The 16,660-nt window shown below is 45.6% G+C and overlaps 1 protein-coding gene across 4 annotated transcripts in view; it reads right to left on the minus strand.

Annotated features, from left to right (window-relative positions):
* The window catches only part of agap3 (ArfGAP with GTPase domain, ankyrin repeat and PH domain 3), a 243,664-nt gene that overhangs the window by 4,539 nt on the left and 222,465 nt on the right, over window positions 1–16,660 (minus strand). For all 4 annotated transcript variants that reach the window (XM_035429802.1, XM_035429801.1, XM_035429800.1 and 1 more), the window contains exons 15-17: window positions 16,269–16,359; window positions 15,127–15,349; window positions 507–762 (exon numbers count right to left, since the gene is read on the minus strand). In XM_035429802.1, the coding sequence (XP_035285693.1) occupies window positions 507–762; window positions 15,127–15,349; window positions 16,269–16,359 (570 nt within the window). The remainder of the gene's footprint in view (window positions 1–506; window positions 763–15,126; window positions 15,350–16,268; window positions 16,360–16,660) is intronic.

The raw sequence follows: 16,660 nt of genomic DNA on the forward strand, positions 1-16,660 counted from the left end.
GTAGAGAGGGAATGAGAGGTCAGAACGGAAGGAGAAAAAGGGAGAGAGACAAAGACAAAGTAAGAACAATGGCGGGAGGCACTGTGCACTGTTGACCCAGCATGATATGTAATAGCATCTTTACTCTCCAGTCATCACAGCTCCACCCTTTATTTCAAGGAGTCCTGCTATTGGACAATTCCAGGCTAAAGATAAGGTTTCCATCAGAGCTTAGGAAAACAGAAGAAGAATGTAGGAGACCATATTTCCCTTAAATTTGTTAAGGTACATAGTATAAACAGATAAAACATTACCAGAGTGACTAATAGACCACAGGTTTTAATATACTAAATGCACAGCTTAAACCAATGGAATTGGTCACTCTACAACTGTGATGAGGCCCTCTGGCTTTGTTAGGCCCATTACTGAAGAGCCTTGCTCTTTCCTTAAACTGACCGCAGTAGACTGTAGACGCAGTAGACGCAGTAGGTTGTCAGTCTACTGCGGTCGCCCGCCGTCACACTCACCCAGACCAGGAGCTGCGTAATGACCACGTTGGCCATGGCGCAGGAGAGGTGCAGGGCGGTACGACCATCGCCATCGCCGTACGTCTCGTTGACCTCCTCCTTGGTGCCATGCGCCAGGAGGAGCACCACCTGCCGCAGGTCGTCTTCCACCACCGCGCGGAGGAGCTGCTGGCCCAGAGGGACGTCCGACTGCGGCAGCGCCAGCAGGAAGAGCTTCTGCTCGTACTTCGCCCGGATCCAGCGCTCCTTCTCCTCCCTGCGGCACAAGCACATGCACATGCGTGTGCGTCAGCGAGGGGCCTGGGCTATTCCATGACACATGTTGGAAAATGGGCTGAATTTGGGGTGCCTGGATGACTGTTTCCCTCCTATGGTGAGAACCGTACATTGAGCGAGTGGTCATGTAATACAGGCCCGTGCCTGCAGGCTGGGAGACATGGGCCAAGGTGAGCCCCCCAAACCTCCCCTGACCCCCACATTGCAACACAACACAACACGACACAATATAATGACAAGAAAAGGCCATTCAGCCCAACAATGCTTGCCATTTTCCTGCCACTAAAAGGTACCCAGTGCTCACCGTTTACCTACAAACTGGATAGTGTCCAGCTTATCGAGCCTGGTCTTGAAAACCCAGAGTTTCTGCCCGAGTTACATGACCTGGCAGGCTACTCCACACAACGATTACACTTCTTATGTGAAGAAACACTTCCTGATGTCCACTTCCTTACTGTGCAGCTCTTTGAGATCCGTGAATAAGACTGAACAGTGGTGGTTAAAGGCAATTCATTCGTGCATTGTGTTTGGGTAACCGAGCTAAGCTATATTTCTGTGTCGTACTCAGAGAGGAACCGTGTCACTCCTTGTCGCAGTCATGCTGACATCAAAACAGGGCTGGAAGGAGCACCCCCTGCAGCAGTTTGGTTGAGAGGGCTGGGAAACCGCGGCAGATGAAGGGTTAAAGTCTAGCGAGCTATCTAAAGGTTACACATTGTGAACAGCATGTCTGCAATGGACAATACAGCGGAAACATGTTTTTATCGCCGCTGTCAGCCTTCTCAGTCCACCACGGTGGACACCGACAAAAGACCCCGCTCTCAACCTCCCTTCCCAGAGTCCCCTGGGTGAGGGGAGGGTGTGGGCCCGATCGATGGCGCTGAATGGCGCTGGAAAAGGGGAGAGAAAGGGCCGGGTTTGTTTCCGACCGGTGGAGAGAAAGAGAGAGAGATTCTGAGGAGCCCCAGAACTCTATCTTTCCGTCTCCATCTCCACCCCCCCCCCCCCCCCCCACCGCCCCGTTCTCATTCCCCGTTTGCGCAGGACCGGTGGAGTAACGCGCGCGGCCCGAAATCGATAACCGAGCGGGCGAGCATGCTCGGTGCGCCGCCGACCCCCTGACCCCGCCCGGCTGCTTGATAAGGGTAGCAGAAAGGGGCCGTTGTTTTGGTTGTCTGGGTGAGTGACAGAGAGAAGGGCTCGCTCCGATAGGGGACAAACAAGGCTGGCGCTCCGAGTGACAAGCCTCCCGAGGGGCCGCCAATCCGGCCGGGCCTCCGCCGTCACTCCAGACGCCTCGCCATCTGCTCGCCGCCGCATCCACCCGCCGAACCCCACCGCCAAACGACCGCAGGCCGCCGCGGAGGCAGACACCCCACAACCACGCGGAAAAATAAATAAGCTAACTTCAGAACGTAAAGATCTGTAAAATAAACGAGAAGATGATTCTTCCTACCCCCATCGCATTTAGGCACAGGTCGATTAACAAGGAATTTTGAGGAAGAAGATACGAGATTAAGTATATTTACTTTGTTGAGTCCACATTTTGTGTAGTCCTCTCTTAGATGACAAAGAAGACTTTAGTGATAAAATTTAATGATAAAAGAACTTCTAGATCTATTGCCATTGTCACGACTACAACAAGTAAAACAGAAACAATGCTCAATCAACCTTGAGGTGAAGCGCTACCAGCAATGGCGATGACCACAGCAGGGCACGCGAACAGCACTTAGAACTGCAAAAACAGTTCCACCGCGAGCAAAATCTCGAACTGAACAGAGGATTCATCTTTTTAATTAAGGCTGAATGCTATCCATACGGCTTGCTGTGATTACAACGGCGGCAATGAGAAGAACCGGCAAAACGCTCGGTAATAACCATCTCCCTCATTAAGATCATAATAATAACAATAGCAGGTTCCAGAAGCAGCGGCAGCTCTCTGGGCTGAGAAATTTACAGACTAATATGTCACCTGCCAAGACCACTACAAGCATCGCTCCATCTAACAGGGCCTCTTCACGTCGGATTTAACTGCAGGAGTTAATTACCTCTCTGCTCGGCAGCGATGGGGAAGTCTTTGTCACTGCCAGAGCAGGATTTGATGAACTGCGTACCAGGCCTCCGAGCTAATAAAACCACTCAGCCACGCAGGCGCTGCTCCTACCCCCTAACACGTTCGCTTACAAACTAATGGATTAACAAGGAATTCTGGGAAAGGGGAGAAGGGGTTGAGTGTATTTACACTGATGAAAGATGCAGGTTAGTGTCAAGTCTTTTGCGTGAGCTCAACGAGCTCAGATCCGAAGCAGCCGCTCTAACGCGTCAGAAGAAATGTCAACGTTTAAGGCAGGACGGTTGATCCATTTAAAAGCCATGTGAAAAGTTTGCAGGAACTAGCAATGTCAGGGTGAGGCTTCAGGAACCCCTAAATGGGTGATGAAACTAGATATTGTTAGTGGCTCAGTGACTTGAATCAATCATCATGTTCTGTTACTAAGAGGAACATCTTTTGATTCATTTGAGTCAGCAACTGACAGCACATGGTCGCTCCGCCCATTATGCTGTTCATGAATCCTTGCTAATGGGAACGTTCATCCCTGAAATATTGCTTTTCACTTCTTTTGTAATAGCATCATGACAAATTTCACGAATGCTTTTAGCGCAGCGAGCTATAACATTTGAACCATATTTCCCATGGTGCACCTGGTCTATGCCATGGAAGAACAATTTGCATAATACAGCCCATTGAAGAGTTAATTATTCTTAAAATTTCTCAGTTTTAATGCCTGTTTTTTAAGAAACTGCAAATCTATAAAGAAAAATCTAAAATATCCTATATTGACTGAAATAATATCAAAAACTATACCTTTAAATCTTTGAATCAATCCGACAATACTACTGAATCCACCACTTTTCCTGAGTCAGATCAATTCCTTAGAGTCTATGTAAATCTTTGCTTAAGCTGTGCCCTGTTAAAGCCATGGGACTCACCTCTGACAGGCAGTGGCAGTAGCCACTGCACTTTATGGCGGTAATCCTCAATCAAACTGCACTCTGTCATTGTACACCGACGAGGCTATTAGGCAGGTCAATGGGCTCTGACATACTGTACTGTTATGCGAGGGAGGGGAAGGGAGAGACAATGTGCGCTCCTTTTCAGCGAACAAATTCCTCCTTAAACATCTTTAACTTGCCTATGTTACTGATATGTGCAACATCCCATCAATGTTTGTCTTGCTTATCCTTGTCCCAAGGGTACCTTTGAAGAGTATGAAAAACTCATGGCAAATGAGCACTTAAAATTAAACTTCATTTAACAAAATGCAACTAAACAGGCATTGAGCCCTCGGCTGGAGCAGGAAACCCCATAATGGCAGTGGCTTATAGCTTTTATTTTCAACTACCAGGGGAATTATGTTAGAGAGCTTCTGTGTGGTACACACAGCTAAAGTCCTAGCTCTCAGTGCAGTCAAGTGCTCCATAGGCTGCATTAAATCTTTAATTTGCCAATCCTTGGGATAGTTACACAAAATAACAGTTTCAAACAAGTCTAAGCAAAAAAAACTGCAGTGGGATTTCAAGGAGCAAATTACAAAATTACAAAGTTACTTCTCACAACATGTGCTGATAATACTGGTTTGTAGGATTTGGGATGCAAACAATCAGTCTGGCAGTGAGCTTGATTTTAAACGGTCATTCATTAAATATGTCTGAGTGGAAGGGAGAGCATTTAAAGCTGACGCCGCACTTATTAAAAATGGGTGGGGTTGCGGCGTCTGAAATTCCTCAGCTGTGGACACTTGAAAGGGGAGAGCGCGAAAGGAAGTGCAGTGGAGAAAAAACCCCGCCCCCGGGCTTTTGTCCGAAGCATAAAAACAAACCAAACGGGGGTGAAGTTTGGGGAGCTGTGGGAGAAAGCCGAGCCTCGTCAATGAGAACTTCCTCTCCGCAGGAAGAAGAGGAAAAGAAAACAGCAGATTTAGCATGTCAAAGCTGGAGGAGAGGGGCAGAGAGAGAGGGAGAGAGAGAGGAAGAAAGTGAACTCTCTCCACAGGGGACGACATTCAGGAAAGCGGGCGGATGACAGTGTGGACATACTTGCTCCGAGTGCTGAGGTTGCTTAGGGGACAGGCCAGCATTGCTGACACAGGAGAGTTCATTCTTAACAAATACACACTACACACATTCAATCTTTACCTTTTCTAATGGCCCATTTAACACAGGGGCAGAGTGGGTCACAAATCATCTTTGTATGTTTGTATGTACGTATGAATGCATGTATTATATTCGCCTACCTCTTTACTGATAAACTACCTATCCTCCACAAAATGTATATATGCATAACACATATTTGTTTGCCTATTTTCCAATTCCCAGAAATTCATTCCAAATTTTTATAAAGCTTGTACCATAATATAGTACAAATTTTAATTAATTCAATAATAAATTGATGATAATAAAATAAAACAAAATATTATTTCATCATACTCCTTTTACCAACAACACTGTTACATTTAATTTCATTTACATTTCATAATAGGTTTTATTCAAAATCTTCAATTGATGTTTGGCTGGCAAAGTGTGACACAAAATTGAAATAAGGCCAGTATTATATAAACGAAGCCCTGAGCTATCAAATGAAAAAGTTAGCCAGGAGCCTTTGGGAATATTTCTCATAGAATATGGCAACTGATAAGATAAAACTTTTGTGAACATTTTGATGTGCACTTATCTGTCAAAACAAATAATCAACTAGCACAGGATGTTAAAACACTTAATGCATTTGATTGGCTAAGCTAAAGTAAGCATTGTATCTGGCAGTCTGTTGAGGTGTTTGTTGTTGTTGGTTGTTGGTTCAGTATGCTGCATGAAAGCTTGCATAATTTTGCCACACACATTTGCTAGCAGGTAGTCTCAAAGAAGAAAAATACTTCCAGATCCAGGCAAATTAATCAATAGCAAAGGATTAGCCAATCATTGAATAGGTTCAACCCCACTTGTGTTGACTGACAGCTCATGCAACATGAAATAAGTGTCATTATAAAATGAATACTGTTGCCATGAAATAAAAAGGAAAAAAGAGCTACTTTGCGTAATTATTTGAAAAGAACAATATGAAATAAGTAGTTTTTTGAAGAAAAGCCATTTAAAATGAAATTAAATGCAAAGATATTGTGAAAATGAGTATGATGAAATAGCATTTTATAATGAGTTGAGTATAATTAAATTATTCAATTATTTCACAATTTATTGACTCATAAATACCCCTGCATTTATTCATATGACTATTTGTATCACAAAAGGCATATTTATTTAATTCTGACAAAAAAGGGATTCCATACTGATGGAAGTACACATGTAAGCAGAGGAAGCTGAAATAATGCTAAGATAATATAATTCAGTTCAAAGGGTTCAGTACAAAATGGCTCTGCTCATAGCCCCCAAAACACATTCTTGCATTTTGTGCAGGGTAGGATAGCGAACGATAAAAATGCAGGGGTAGCATATAGAGGTCTCTTTCTGTCCCTTGAGTTCAGCGCGTTCAGTTAGAGCCATGCTAGGCTTCTTAAGACAGTGTTCCTTCTTTCGATTCAGAGCGCGCTCCTTATGGACTTCTTAGTCAGGTGATGTATTCTGACCTCGACCTAATTAAGTGGCAAATGGCAGAATGATTTCCCAAAGCCGGCCAATAGAGTCAAGAGCACATGGCTCTGCTCAAAGAAAGAAGAACAAACAAGGGTAATTAGTCAGGCCTAAAAGACAACAGCAAATGGGCCTTTATAGGAAAGAGAGGAAGAGAGACAGGGAGAAAGAGAGAGAATGGGGAGGGGGCATAAAATGGCCAATCCGGTCCCCCCCCCAATAAATGAGCATTAGTACACATTGAGCAGGAGGGGCCTTGTGGGGAATCCCCGCCCACCTTTCACACAACTGAGGCCCTCCTAAACAATCAGGGTATAAACACCCCCCCCCCCCCCCAATTCTCACAATTCAAAACAGAGACATCAAACATCTATGCAGAAGGCGGAGGGGGAGGGGCTATCTAAACAACACTCACAGCAGGGGGAGGGGTGAGGGGGTGCATCCCCATGTAGCCCAGGGATCATCTTGCAGAAAGAGAGGAAGAAAGATGTAGCAAAGTAGGAGGAGACAGCGGAAAACTGGGGCGATGGAGATGGAGGGGGCCCCCCGACCTTCAAAGGTTGCTAGGGGCAGGCAATGAGGGGGGCAACACAGTCAAGAAAAAAAAAACCTAAATGAGTTGCGACTTTTTCAACAAGCTGTGTTTTTGTTGCTTTGTCTTCATGTGTTTTGGGTTTTGGATTTGCCTGGTTTACCAGCTTCAATTACGGCTGGAGAAATGCCTAGAACGACCACAGCCCAAGTCCGTTTGATTTCTCCCACATTTAAAATGTCTTCTTCTGAGCTAATAACTGAACTAGGGTAACCTGTATTTGGTCTAATCATAACAATCTAAAACAGTACTGATGAGTACTTCTATAAAAATCCATTTGTATCCCTTCAGAAAAATTTCAGCATTTTAAAATGACAAGAACTACATAAAAACACAAGTGTACATCTTCAGTAAAAAAACATGCAGCTAAAATACACTATGTTATATGCTACACCAGCTAGAGGGGCTAGATAACTGCTCTCGCAAATTTTGACAGGCCTACTAAACACGGCAGCGGATTAGATTAACGGCAAACCTGCGAATTATCAGGCACAACAGAGCCGTAATTGGACTGTTTGTCGTCAATTGCATCAATTAGACGGATACAATGGGGATGATTGAGCCCAGGTGTGGCGCTGGTGCAGCTCCGTGACAGGCACTGCGTCAGGCTACCTCCGCAGGAGAGCTGCAGGAAGGCTCGTGAGCACAAGAGCCCCAAGCAAGGACCCCAAAGGCTTCTGTGATAAACAGCCAGGGCAAGAATTAAGGTGGGGGAGCCGAGCTAGCAATTTGAGCTGAGCAATAAGAGCTGATGCTCCCCTGTGAGCCAGACCCTGGCCGTGCCTGTTCTTGGCACCGAATGCTGCTGAGAGTCCGCAGGCTTTCCCCACATGCAATTGCGCAGCAGCGACTCCCCTGGTCGACTGCCCGCATCACAATTTCAGAGCGTTTGCCCACCAGAATTGATGGAGGACATCGCAGAGCGGGAACTAGACATCAATTATGACTGCACATGCCAAACTGGGGATATCCCTCCAAACTCTTCAGCATTTTTAAACACTGAATTTAAAACATTCTTCCTATTTTGAGAGAAAAACAGTAATATTGTGAGGTATTTCATTGAAAAATACCAGTGAATGCTGCGTCTCCACCTGCACCTGCTGTTGCTTGCCTCTGTATGTCTGTCTGTTTTTCTGCTGCTCTAGTGCATGTCTGAAGTATCCTGGTTTTTTCCTGATCCATTTTGACATGCTGTTTAAGGGCTTGCACTAGCAAGTATTAAAGACTCCTAAAATGAGCATGCGCAGTTGGTAACCAATCCAGTCTCAGCTAAAGCAACTCAAGGCTCTCTTTGGTAGAGGAAAGTGTAAGCCAACCTTGGTCATTGAATGAGTATTCATTAATAAATACATAAATTATTTGTAACCACAGTACTAGAAACAAAAGTTATTTTCCTCCTTTAAATGAGTTGTCATCTGTACAGTAAGCGACACCTATGATTGTATTTCACCAGCATCAAGAATTTAAAAATATTATTAGTATAATGAATTTTAAAATCCAGTCATGTGATATATTGGACATATCAGATTATTATATAGTTATTTGTATATGTTGAAGACTGAGGGTTGTGAAAGGGTGTAGTTCCCCTAATCAGCCACAAGGGCTTCTCTGCGCTCGAGCAGGAAGAGGGATGAGTGGAATTTATTGTGACGTTAATATGGTTGTCTGGCTCCACTGGATAGATTGTGTTTGCTGGCAACACAGTAAATGTCTCTTAACTCTCATTGTTAACCTTTATACTGCTCTTTTTCCCAAGCTGGCCATGCAGACTTGAAAAGCACTGTGAATACACACACTCATGTGCACACACGCACACACACCTAATACTACTAAGCAGACAACTCATAAATATCCTTGCTAATCTGCATATAATTTTTTAAGCGACATTGAAGAATGCTGACCGTATTACACATCACATATATACGTGTAGAAATTAACATTCACCTCATTGCTTATTACACAAACACATCCTTCCTGTTATATAAATGGCCTCAGAGACGAGTCCACGCTGAGCAACCTCGGTGTCTCCTCTCTCGGTCGGAGCTAATATAAAGTGACCTGTAGGTGTCATTAACAAAGTGTGCTGGACGGCATGGCCGCTGTAATTAATTTGTCTAAATTAATTACTCAGCCCTGCACGCTGGCTTCTGGCAACGCTGGCTGTTCTGCTGCCTCCTCTGAGAACGGCCTCTCCAGAAGGGGTGGGGGCTCTCCTTGCTAACCACTGTCTTTCTGTGTAACTGATGGCAGCTGGAGCTGTGCAACTCGTCTAGGTAATAGAGACTCGCCCAGGTTCTGATTAGCAGCAGGAAGAGCCAGGCTTTGTCTGCTTAGGGCTGCTTTGGTATCCTAAATATATGAATGTAGGTATGAGACTAATGGTGATAGCTGCACATCTGGATTAAGGAATAAGCACTGCTCACTCAGTGAACCCTAGTACATTATTGCACAACTGGAGCTAAAAGATGGAACAAGAAAGTTCTAGTTCTAGCTGTTCTGCATGCTTTTCTGAATGGCTAAGCCAGCCCAGCATGATGCTGAGCCCTCTAATTGCTGTCCCGTTACAGAAACTGAGCCAGGACTATGGGTGAAGCTATTGGACAATGCAAAAACATTGTCAGCACCCTATTTTTTAGAGAAAAAGGCACTAGGTGTTCACCTCACTATTTGGCTAGTTTAAACACTGGCCATGGTGGCTAGATAAGAGGATGGCCTGCTATTGAAAAAAACTTATTTATTTAACTTACGTCTTATTGTATCTACTTTATGATTCTAGCAAGCTTGGCACACATATGCCTGCAGACATATGTTACGAGAGAGATCAAATGAACACTTTATATGTGTTAGACACCAAAGTGCTGACATAACTACTAATCTTTTTTCATTTTTGTGGTGGTGGTGTGCACAATTTCATACAAATATTTGATATCCAGTCTACTGATTGGTTGGCAGGCAATGGGACATGAGAGAAAAAAAAATAGCAATCTTACGGGAATTTGGGCAAAAAGGCATTCAAAACGTGAAATATAATGGTTGGCAATACAGCATGTTTATGCACTAACTTGTAGGTACTGTAGATAAACCAATACTTGCTAATTACCTTTCTGTTGAGCCTAATTTAGTAAAGATTAATCTACAGCTCTTTTGAAACAAAATGCCTCATGTCTGGCCTTTCAGTATGCGAGTAGACAGTATGCCAGTGCAGATGTGTTTTGAAGTGTGTGTGCCTGTGTGTGTCTGTGAGCATGCGCATGTAAAAATCTAAAAAGACCAGTTATGGTGAAGATTTGAGAAATTGCCCTCCACTCCACTCCAAGTGAAAGAGGAAATAGAGGAGTTAAAATGGAGTGGGACACGGGGGGGCTGCATTGGGGTGGGTGGTGGTGGTGGTGGGGGGGGGGGCGGGGGGGTTAGTGGCGTGATTCATTTTTATTACCGCTTGGCCCCCGCAGGCCGCGGGGACGGCAAATTATTTCTGAAACAAAGTGGAGGTGCTCGTCAGAGCTATTACCTGCGCTGCTCTGGCCCAAGGCGGAACGTTCTGGAAGGGGACAGTGGTAGCAAGCGCTCCTGCGATGAGGGATAGCCATCAACATCCAGCCTGGCTTCAGGACATCGCCGAAAAGGGGAGGGGTGCGTGCGAAGAAGGAGGGGGAGGGGGGGGGGGGGGGGGGGGGGGGGGGGGGGGGGCAGGGGGTGGTGGGCGGATGCTGTCGCCAGTCAAAAATCCCCCCTGCTTTCTCTCACCGGAGTGCCAGGCAATTAGAGGTGGCACGCAAAACACAACAACTGCCACATGCTAATTAAAAGAACAACTCCCCTCCAATATGCTGACTTCAAGAGTTGTGCGGCAGCGTTTTCTCCCCAGAGATTTATGGCTCCGGTAAGCTCACTGACACGGAGTGTATAGCGTGCGGATCTGTACAACTGCTTCCTGTTTTGTCTGCACAGCTGCTGATTTATGGATAGGGCCGTCACTCAGCTGTCAAGGCACGCTCACCAGGATGTGCGCATGCACACCCCATTGACATTTTATTTTGGATTATGAAATCCCTGCCAGTACAGCTGACAAATGTTAAATTTCATGAGAACATTTTAAGACATGTTTTAGTATTTGTATAATTACCTAATGCGTTATTAAACTTGCAATTTGTTCAAAAGAATTATCAGCCAGTATTCCACTTTTTTCCTGGCAAATTTAGCAGTTCCCTGACAGAACTGGATTTCTGCACGTTGAGGACCTTGGGTTTTATGATTCAAGCAGATCAGCCCCCCATGTGTAGCTTAACAATGATAAGGAATGCAAAGCAATTTTGTTGCTGTGGCAATAAAAAGACTGAACAATCTCAAACAAAAATGGACTGGCTCTTTTAACTTGTACTTTTTGATACTGCAAATATAGCACTGAATATTGAATCCGGTAGGAGTGACTCCTTTCAGTCTAGCTTGTCTGTTGATTTTTATTTTGTATTTATTGTATTTATGTATCTTAGGTGAGATTTCCCATGTTGTGTTTGGTGGTTCTTTACTGCAAACCAAAGATTCAACTTAAATATAAAAAAACTGTGGAAAGAAACCTTCATGGCTAAGCCAGTACAGCAATGGCTAAAAGGAACAGATCATGGTCATTATGTCCAGAGCATCTTCAATGAAAGCAATGCCATGCACGTGGGTCAATGATTTCAACTTGGCAAATGGGATTAGTCTCAATTAAACTGTGCCCCCCCCCCCGGCCACCTTTAAGGCCCACGCCAACGAGGGCGTATTTTACATGAGGCATCTAGCTCCAAGTAGGACTCGCTCTTTCAGGAAACAGCGAAATTAATTTGTTAAAAGCTAACTACACTGAAATTTATTTGGACTATACCAAAGAGCAAGGGCAGCTTGCAGCTGCAATAAAGAGAGGTGGCATCCTATATCTCAGCATTTATTTACCTATTGATTCATTTGTGGCACTGAAAATGTGCATTGGTGTACCTGTGTGCTTGATCTGTTAATTTAATGCAAAAACCTGAATTCCTCTGGCTGCTAAACTCCTAATGCATAAAATCACGGAGTCAAGGCCAGTCTAGCATAGGAAATTCAATTCAAATCAATTCCTGGATCATCTTCAGGTACTTGCTGAATCGTTTATATTGTGCGCGACAGGAAAAAAAAAAAGAAAAAATGAAATGATTTAAAAATTGCAAAGCTAGGCTAGGCTTCCGCTTTGTGTGCAAGCATTCCTGATGCCACTGCGAGTCTGTCACACGTCACAACTGCCCCTCTAATATTAAAATTAAGTACGCCTGTAACACAATGGGATCACAGAGTGACATGACAACAAAACAAGATTTATAACACAGATGTAGGGATTTTAGTCAAGCAAATCCACGCCATTGAAGACCTATTTGTTTTTTCGCCATCCATTAGCCGAATATGCTGGTGCAAAAAAAAGACTCAAACACATTACATCAACCAGGCGGGAAAAGAAATCTTTATCTTATCTTGATCGTACTTCAGACCAACAAAGGCACTCTTGTCATGACAAAAACTGATTTAAAATACACTGCTAATATCTTTCATTTCCATGATTAGTTCGGTCTGAAAATCATTACATGAATTATGCCTGTTTTGCTTGGGCCATTTAGTTAAATAAATATTTGACCAATTTCTCCTTTCCAGTGGAATAAATGAATTCCTCCTCTAAATTCAATGCGATCTGATATTCTTGACAGTGAAAAACACTCCCTCCCCAGGCAACACCTTAAGACCTGACAGAAGGGAGAGAGAGAAATCGGCCTCAATAATCTCTGAGGTCAAAAGCTGGTAGACTGTATACCAGCGCACACTCAATAGATGTCTGTAGGCCGTCCTCCACTTTAGAGCCAAACCTAAAGTGGAAAAATGGATTGAATGCAAGGCGAAAGGTCTCTTTTTATGGACACAGATAACTGTACTGTGAAAACCCTCATTTACCGATGCAATGATAAGCCTTTGGACGGTTTGGCGGGAATGCTAAAAGGTCAAAAGTCGGCGCATGTGAGCATCCGAGCGGTGTTCAAAGAAAAGCAGGAATTTTCTACTTTGATTTCATTTATGAGGTCCGTGAACGATCTACCACGGAGCTTTGAAACCTTCCTGAAATCTTGCTCTCCGAATCTTGCTATTTCCGCAGCGTGCCGAGCAGCTTTATAAAGACCCGAACAGGCCCTCCAATCAATAGGCTCCATGTTCTCCCGGGGTTCCTGTACTTTGTCCACCCACAGCCCTCTCCCTGGAGACAGAAAGGAAAGTGAATGGCTATATAATCACCTGACGGGCCGCCTAAGAGACGGAGGGCGAGGGAGGGGACGCGCGGGGAGCCGCGCTGCGCCTCGGATGGCCGCGGCGCGCGGATTAGCGGCGAGCGGCGGCGGCGCGGCAGACAGCGAGAGCGATGGGCCGGCCCCGCGTGATGGATCCGCGGACGGGGCAGCCGGGTCCCCGGGCGCCGCCCCGGGGGTCAGCTTTAGCACAATAATAGTCTCGTTAATTACGAGTGGAGTCCGCCGATCAGCTCGTCAGTCAGGTGGACTCGTCTGGCCGCCATCCTTCAGCCGGCGAAAACAATCAGGGCGCCCATTCGAACGCGAAGATTGTAAGGCGCGGGGCGGCGTGTGTGTGTGTGTGTGTGTGTGTGTGCGTGCGTGTGTGTGCGCAATGTCATCTAACAAATGCACTCTTGCTTTAGGATGGGACTGATAGGAAGATCCACATGGCAACCCTTGCGAGCTTCACTACACTACCACCTTCTAAGACCACTGTGAACTCCCTACGCTCAGAAATACTTTCCACAGGAAGCCTGACCATTAAGGATAGAATACATAAAATTAACTCCTGCTTACATTCTGCAAAATAAATTATTCCAGTAAAATTATACTGGCTCTACATTGTTGGTCAGAAAGAGAAACTTCAAATGTAAAATGGCTGCCAACTCATAGCCTGTGATGAACAAGAACCTTTAAGGCCCAGAGAGCTTTGTTGGCCAGCCCTAACTTTAGCTGTCAGCCCAGCAAAAAGAAATGCGCAAGAACTGGCTGAGACCTGCATATCCTTACATGGTGGCTGGACAAAGGGTGACCTCATTTCCTAAATTCTGCATTTGATCCTTAACTCTTTTCCTTTCAGTTTCAACACAAATCAAACTGCACAGCTAACACAGGTTAGAGTGAGATTTATCAGAAAACAATGGCTATTGACCTGCAACGTTCCACTGCTGTTATTGGTATGTTAAATCTCAGCGCTTCTGAAATGAGCTAAAGGACCCGACGGTGTCCTGCTTCCAGACCGGGGGGAAGAGGGGGGGGGGGGGGGCAGCGTAACGGTGCGCGAGATGAACCCCCCCAGACGCACACCCAGGGCTTTTAACGACGCAAATCGATTGGTGTCAGGGGAGATTTATGGCGCTCGCCTTTTCGTCTGTTAGATTAAGAGTTACTAACGTAAAGGCACGGGATGTGAATAAACAGAATCCGGGCGTTTAGACGCTTAGAGAGAGAACTCTCACCTGACGCGGAACTGAGGAGTCACTCCTCAGCAATACACACTGAGCACTGAATTAAGGGGATATTTCATTTAATTCTCCTTCTCAGCCTCACCTCACCTTCCACACGCATCCTACAGTAAGTGTGTTCAACAGTAATGTTAAGAGAGAGAGAGAGAGAGATCCAGAGAAAGGGAAAAGGCCTGTATATCTTGCACAGGGAAAACACACGCTCAGCGCAGCGAGCTGTAACGCCAGTGTAGGGCCCGTCAGTGTGAAATGGCCCCTACAGTAAAATCACAGTAAGTGTCCTGCACCCAGAGAGAGATTAAGAGTGGGCCCTGGAGAGGAGGCCTCTCTCAGTCTGATTCCTGCAAATGTTTTGCACTGGGCTCCAACAATTAGATGAACTGCCTTGAGACAACAATGATGCACCAAAATGGATACGTGCGTACCACTAATCGGACATTTATGACTTTTCACAACTGATTACTAAGGATACAAAAGGCAACAATATCATATTCAAATGATCAAATGTTCATGGACAGTACAGACAGACAGACGGACAGACAGTCGGACAGACACAGACAGACAGCGGAACTGACCTGGTGCAGTCCGCGCCAGGCTTGGTGTAGCCCTCGAGCGCGCCCTCCCACACGCTGTTAGCCATGGCATTGCCGATAGCGGCCATCACCATGCTGAGCTCCACAGGCCAGTCGTCCAGGTCCAGGGAGCGCACGCGTGACAGGTGGGTGCCCAGGTTGCGGTGGATCCCGGAGCACTCGATGCAGATCAGCGCCCCCAGGTTCAGGCTGGCCCAGTCGGGGTCTGCAGTGAGGGAGACACACGACCAATGGGTTAGGGTTAGTGATCGCTAACCCTAACCCTGCTGCCCTCATAGAGGGAGAACTGCTAGGCTGGATTTGCACACTTTTTGCACACAATTGTTATCCAATGTGGTACTTTGATATACGTAGGAAAACCTGTTATTCATATCCAGACATGAGGCAGAGTCTGGAGAGGTGGGTTTCCCAACTTTTGCTGAAACCCTTACTTCAGAAGAGCAGCTTAAACTCCCTCAATCAAGGTAATTACTGGTTGGATGAAGCGCTCATTCCCTTGATTGGTCACCCTTCAGTCACCACGGCCCTTCTGGACCGGGGTAGACTCACTCGGTTTTAGATCACCTAATATAGGAGACAACTACTCTCAGATTCATAAGAGCACTCCTGTCCAACATGGCCACCAAGCTTGAAAACCTACTTTAAATGGGATTGACAATTCCCACTGTATTATACAGGTGATTCCAATCATCACATCTTTAAATATGCTTGCTTTAACAAACATCACATCTTCAAATTTGCTTGCTTTAAATAAGGTTCAATTCAAATGACAGGAAGACATCTTTCAAGAAGACTTTTGAGGAAAATGTAGGTATGTCATGGTTTTTCCCTGGAGAAACTGCAAGCTTAGTTCCCTGTTTTAAATGATGACTGGGAAATGCAACCTACAAAGGGAATTGAACATGCACTCATAACAAGATGGTGATGTCACTGAACATCACACCTGGGGGTGACAGCACAGTGCCGCCACTCTGGAACAAGGCCTGTTCAGTCATTTGAGCTCAATTCAAAATGCTTACAGGCAGGATGAAGTTTAAACTCCTGGCGCCAATTCCCAGTGAGCACATACAAGTTATTGCTAACTGTGGTAGGCGCTAACTGTGCTAATAAATAATGGTACTCACTGGCCGCTTCGCAGTCCACACAAAAGCTGTTCCCTCTTACGTTCCGGATGGACTGGATGGCCACCGCATCGCTCTGGCTGCCCATTCGAGACTGAAAGGGGAGGAAAGGCTTTCATTAAGAGTTTGGCGGAGAGGCCTCTGTTTGAGGCCAGAGGAGAGGCCTTCGGCTGAGACCAGAAAAGGACCCGTTCTCGGCGTCTAGAGGGAAGACTTTAGGTAGAGAACGAGAACGAAGGAGAGCCCTTCATTAGAAACTAGAGGAGACCCTTTCCTCAGACACCGGTGTAGAGCCCTCGTCAGAGACCGGAGGAGAGGTGAAGAGGGGATTCAGCTGGGAGAGGTGGGGAGGGACAGGGAGGGGAGTGGAGGGGGGGATGACTGATGGAGAAAAG

This window comes from Anguilla anguilla, chromosome 8 (assembly GCF_013347855.1).
Source record: "Anguilla anguilla isolate fAngAng1 chromosome 8, fAngAng1.pri, whole genome shotgun sequence".
In the NCBI taxonomy this organism is placed as follows: domain Eukaryota; kingdom Metazoa; phylum Chordata; class Actinopteri; order Anguilliformes; family Anguillidae; genus Anguilla; species Anguilla anguilla.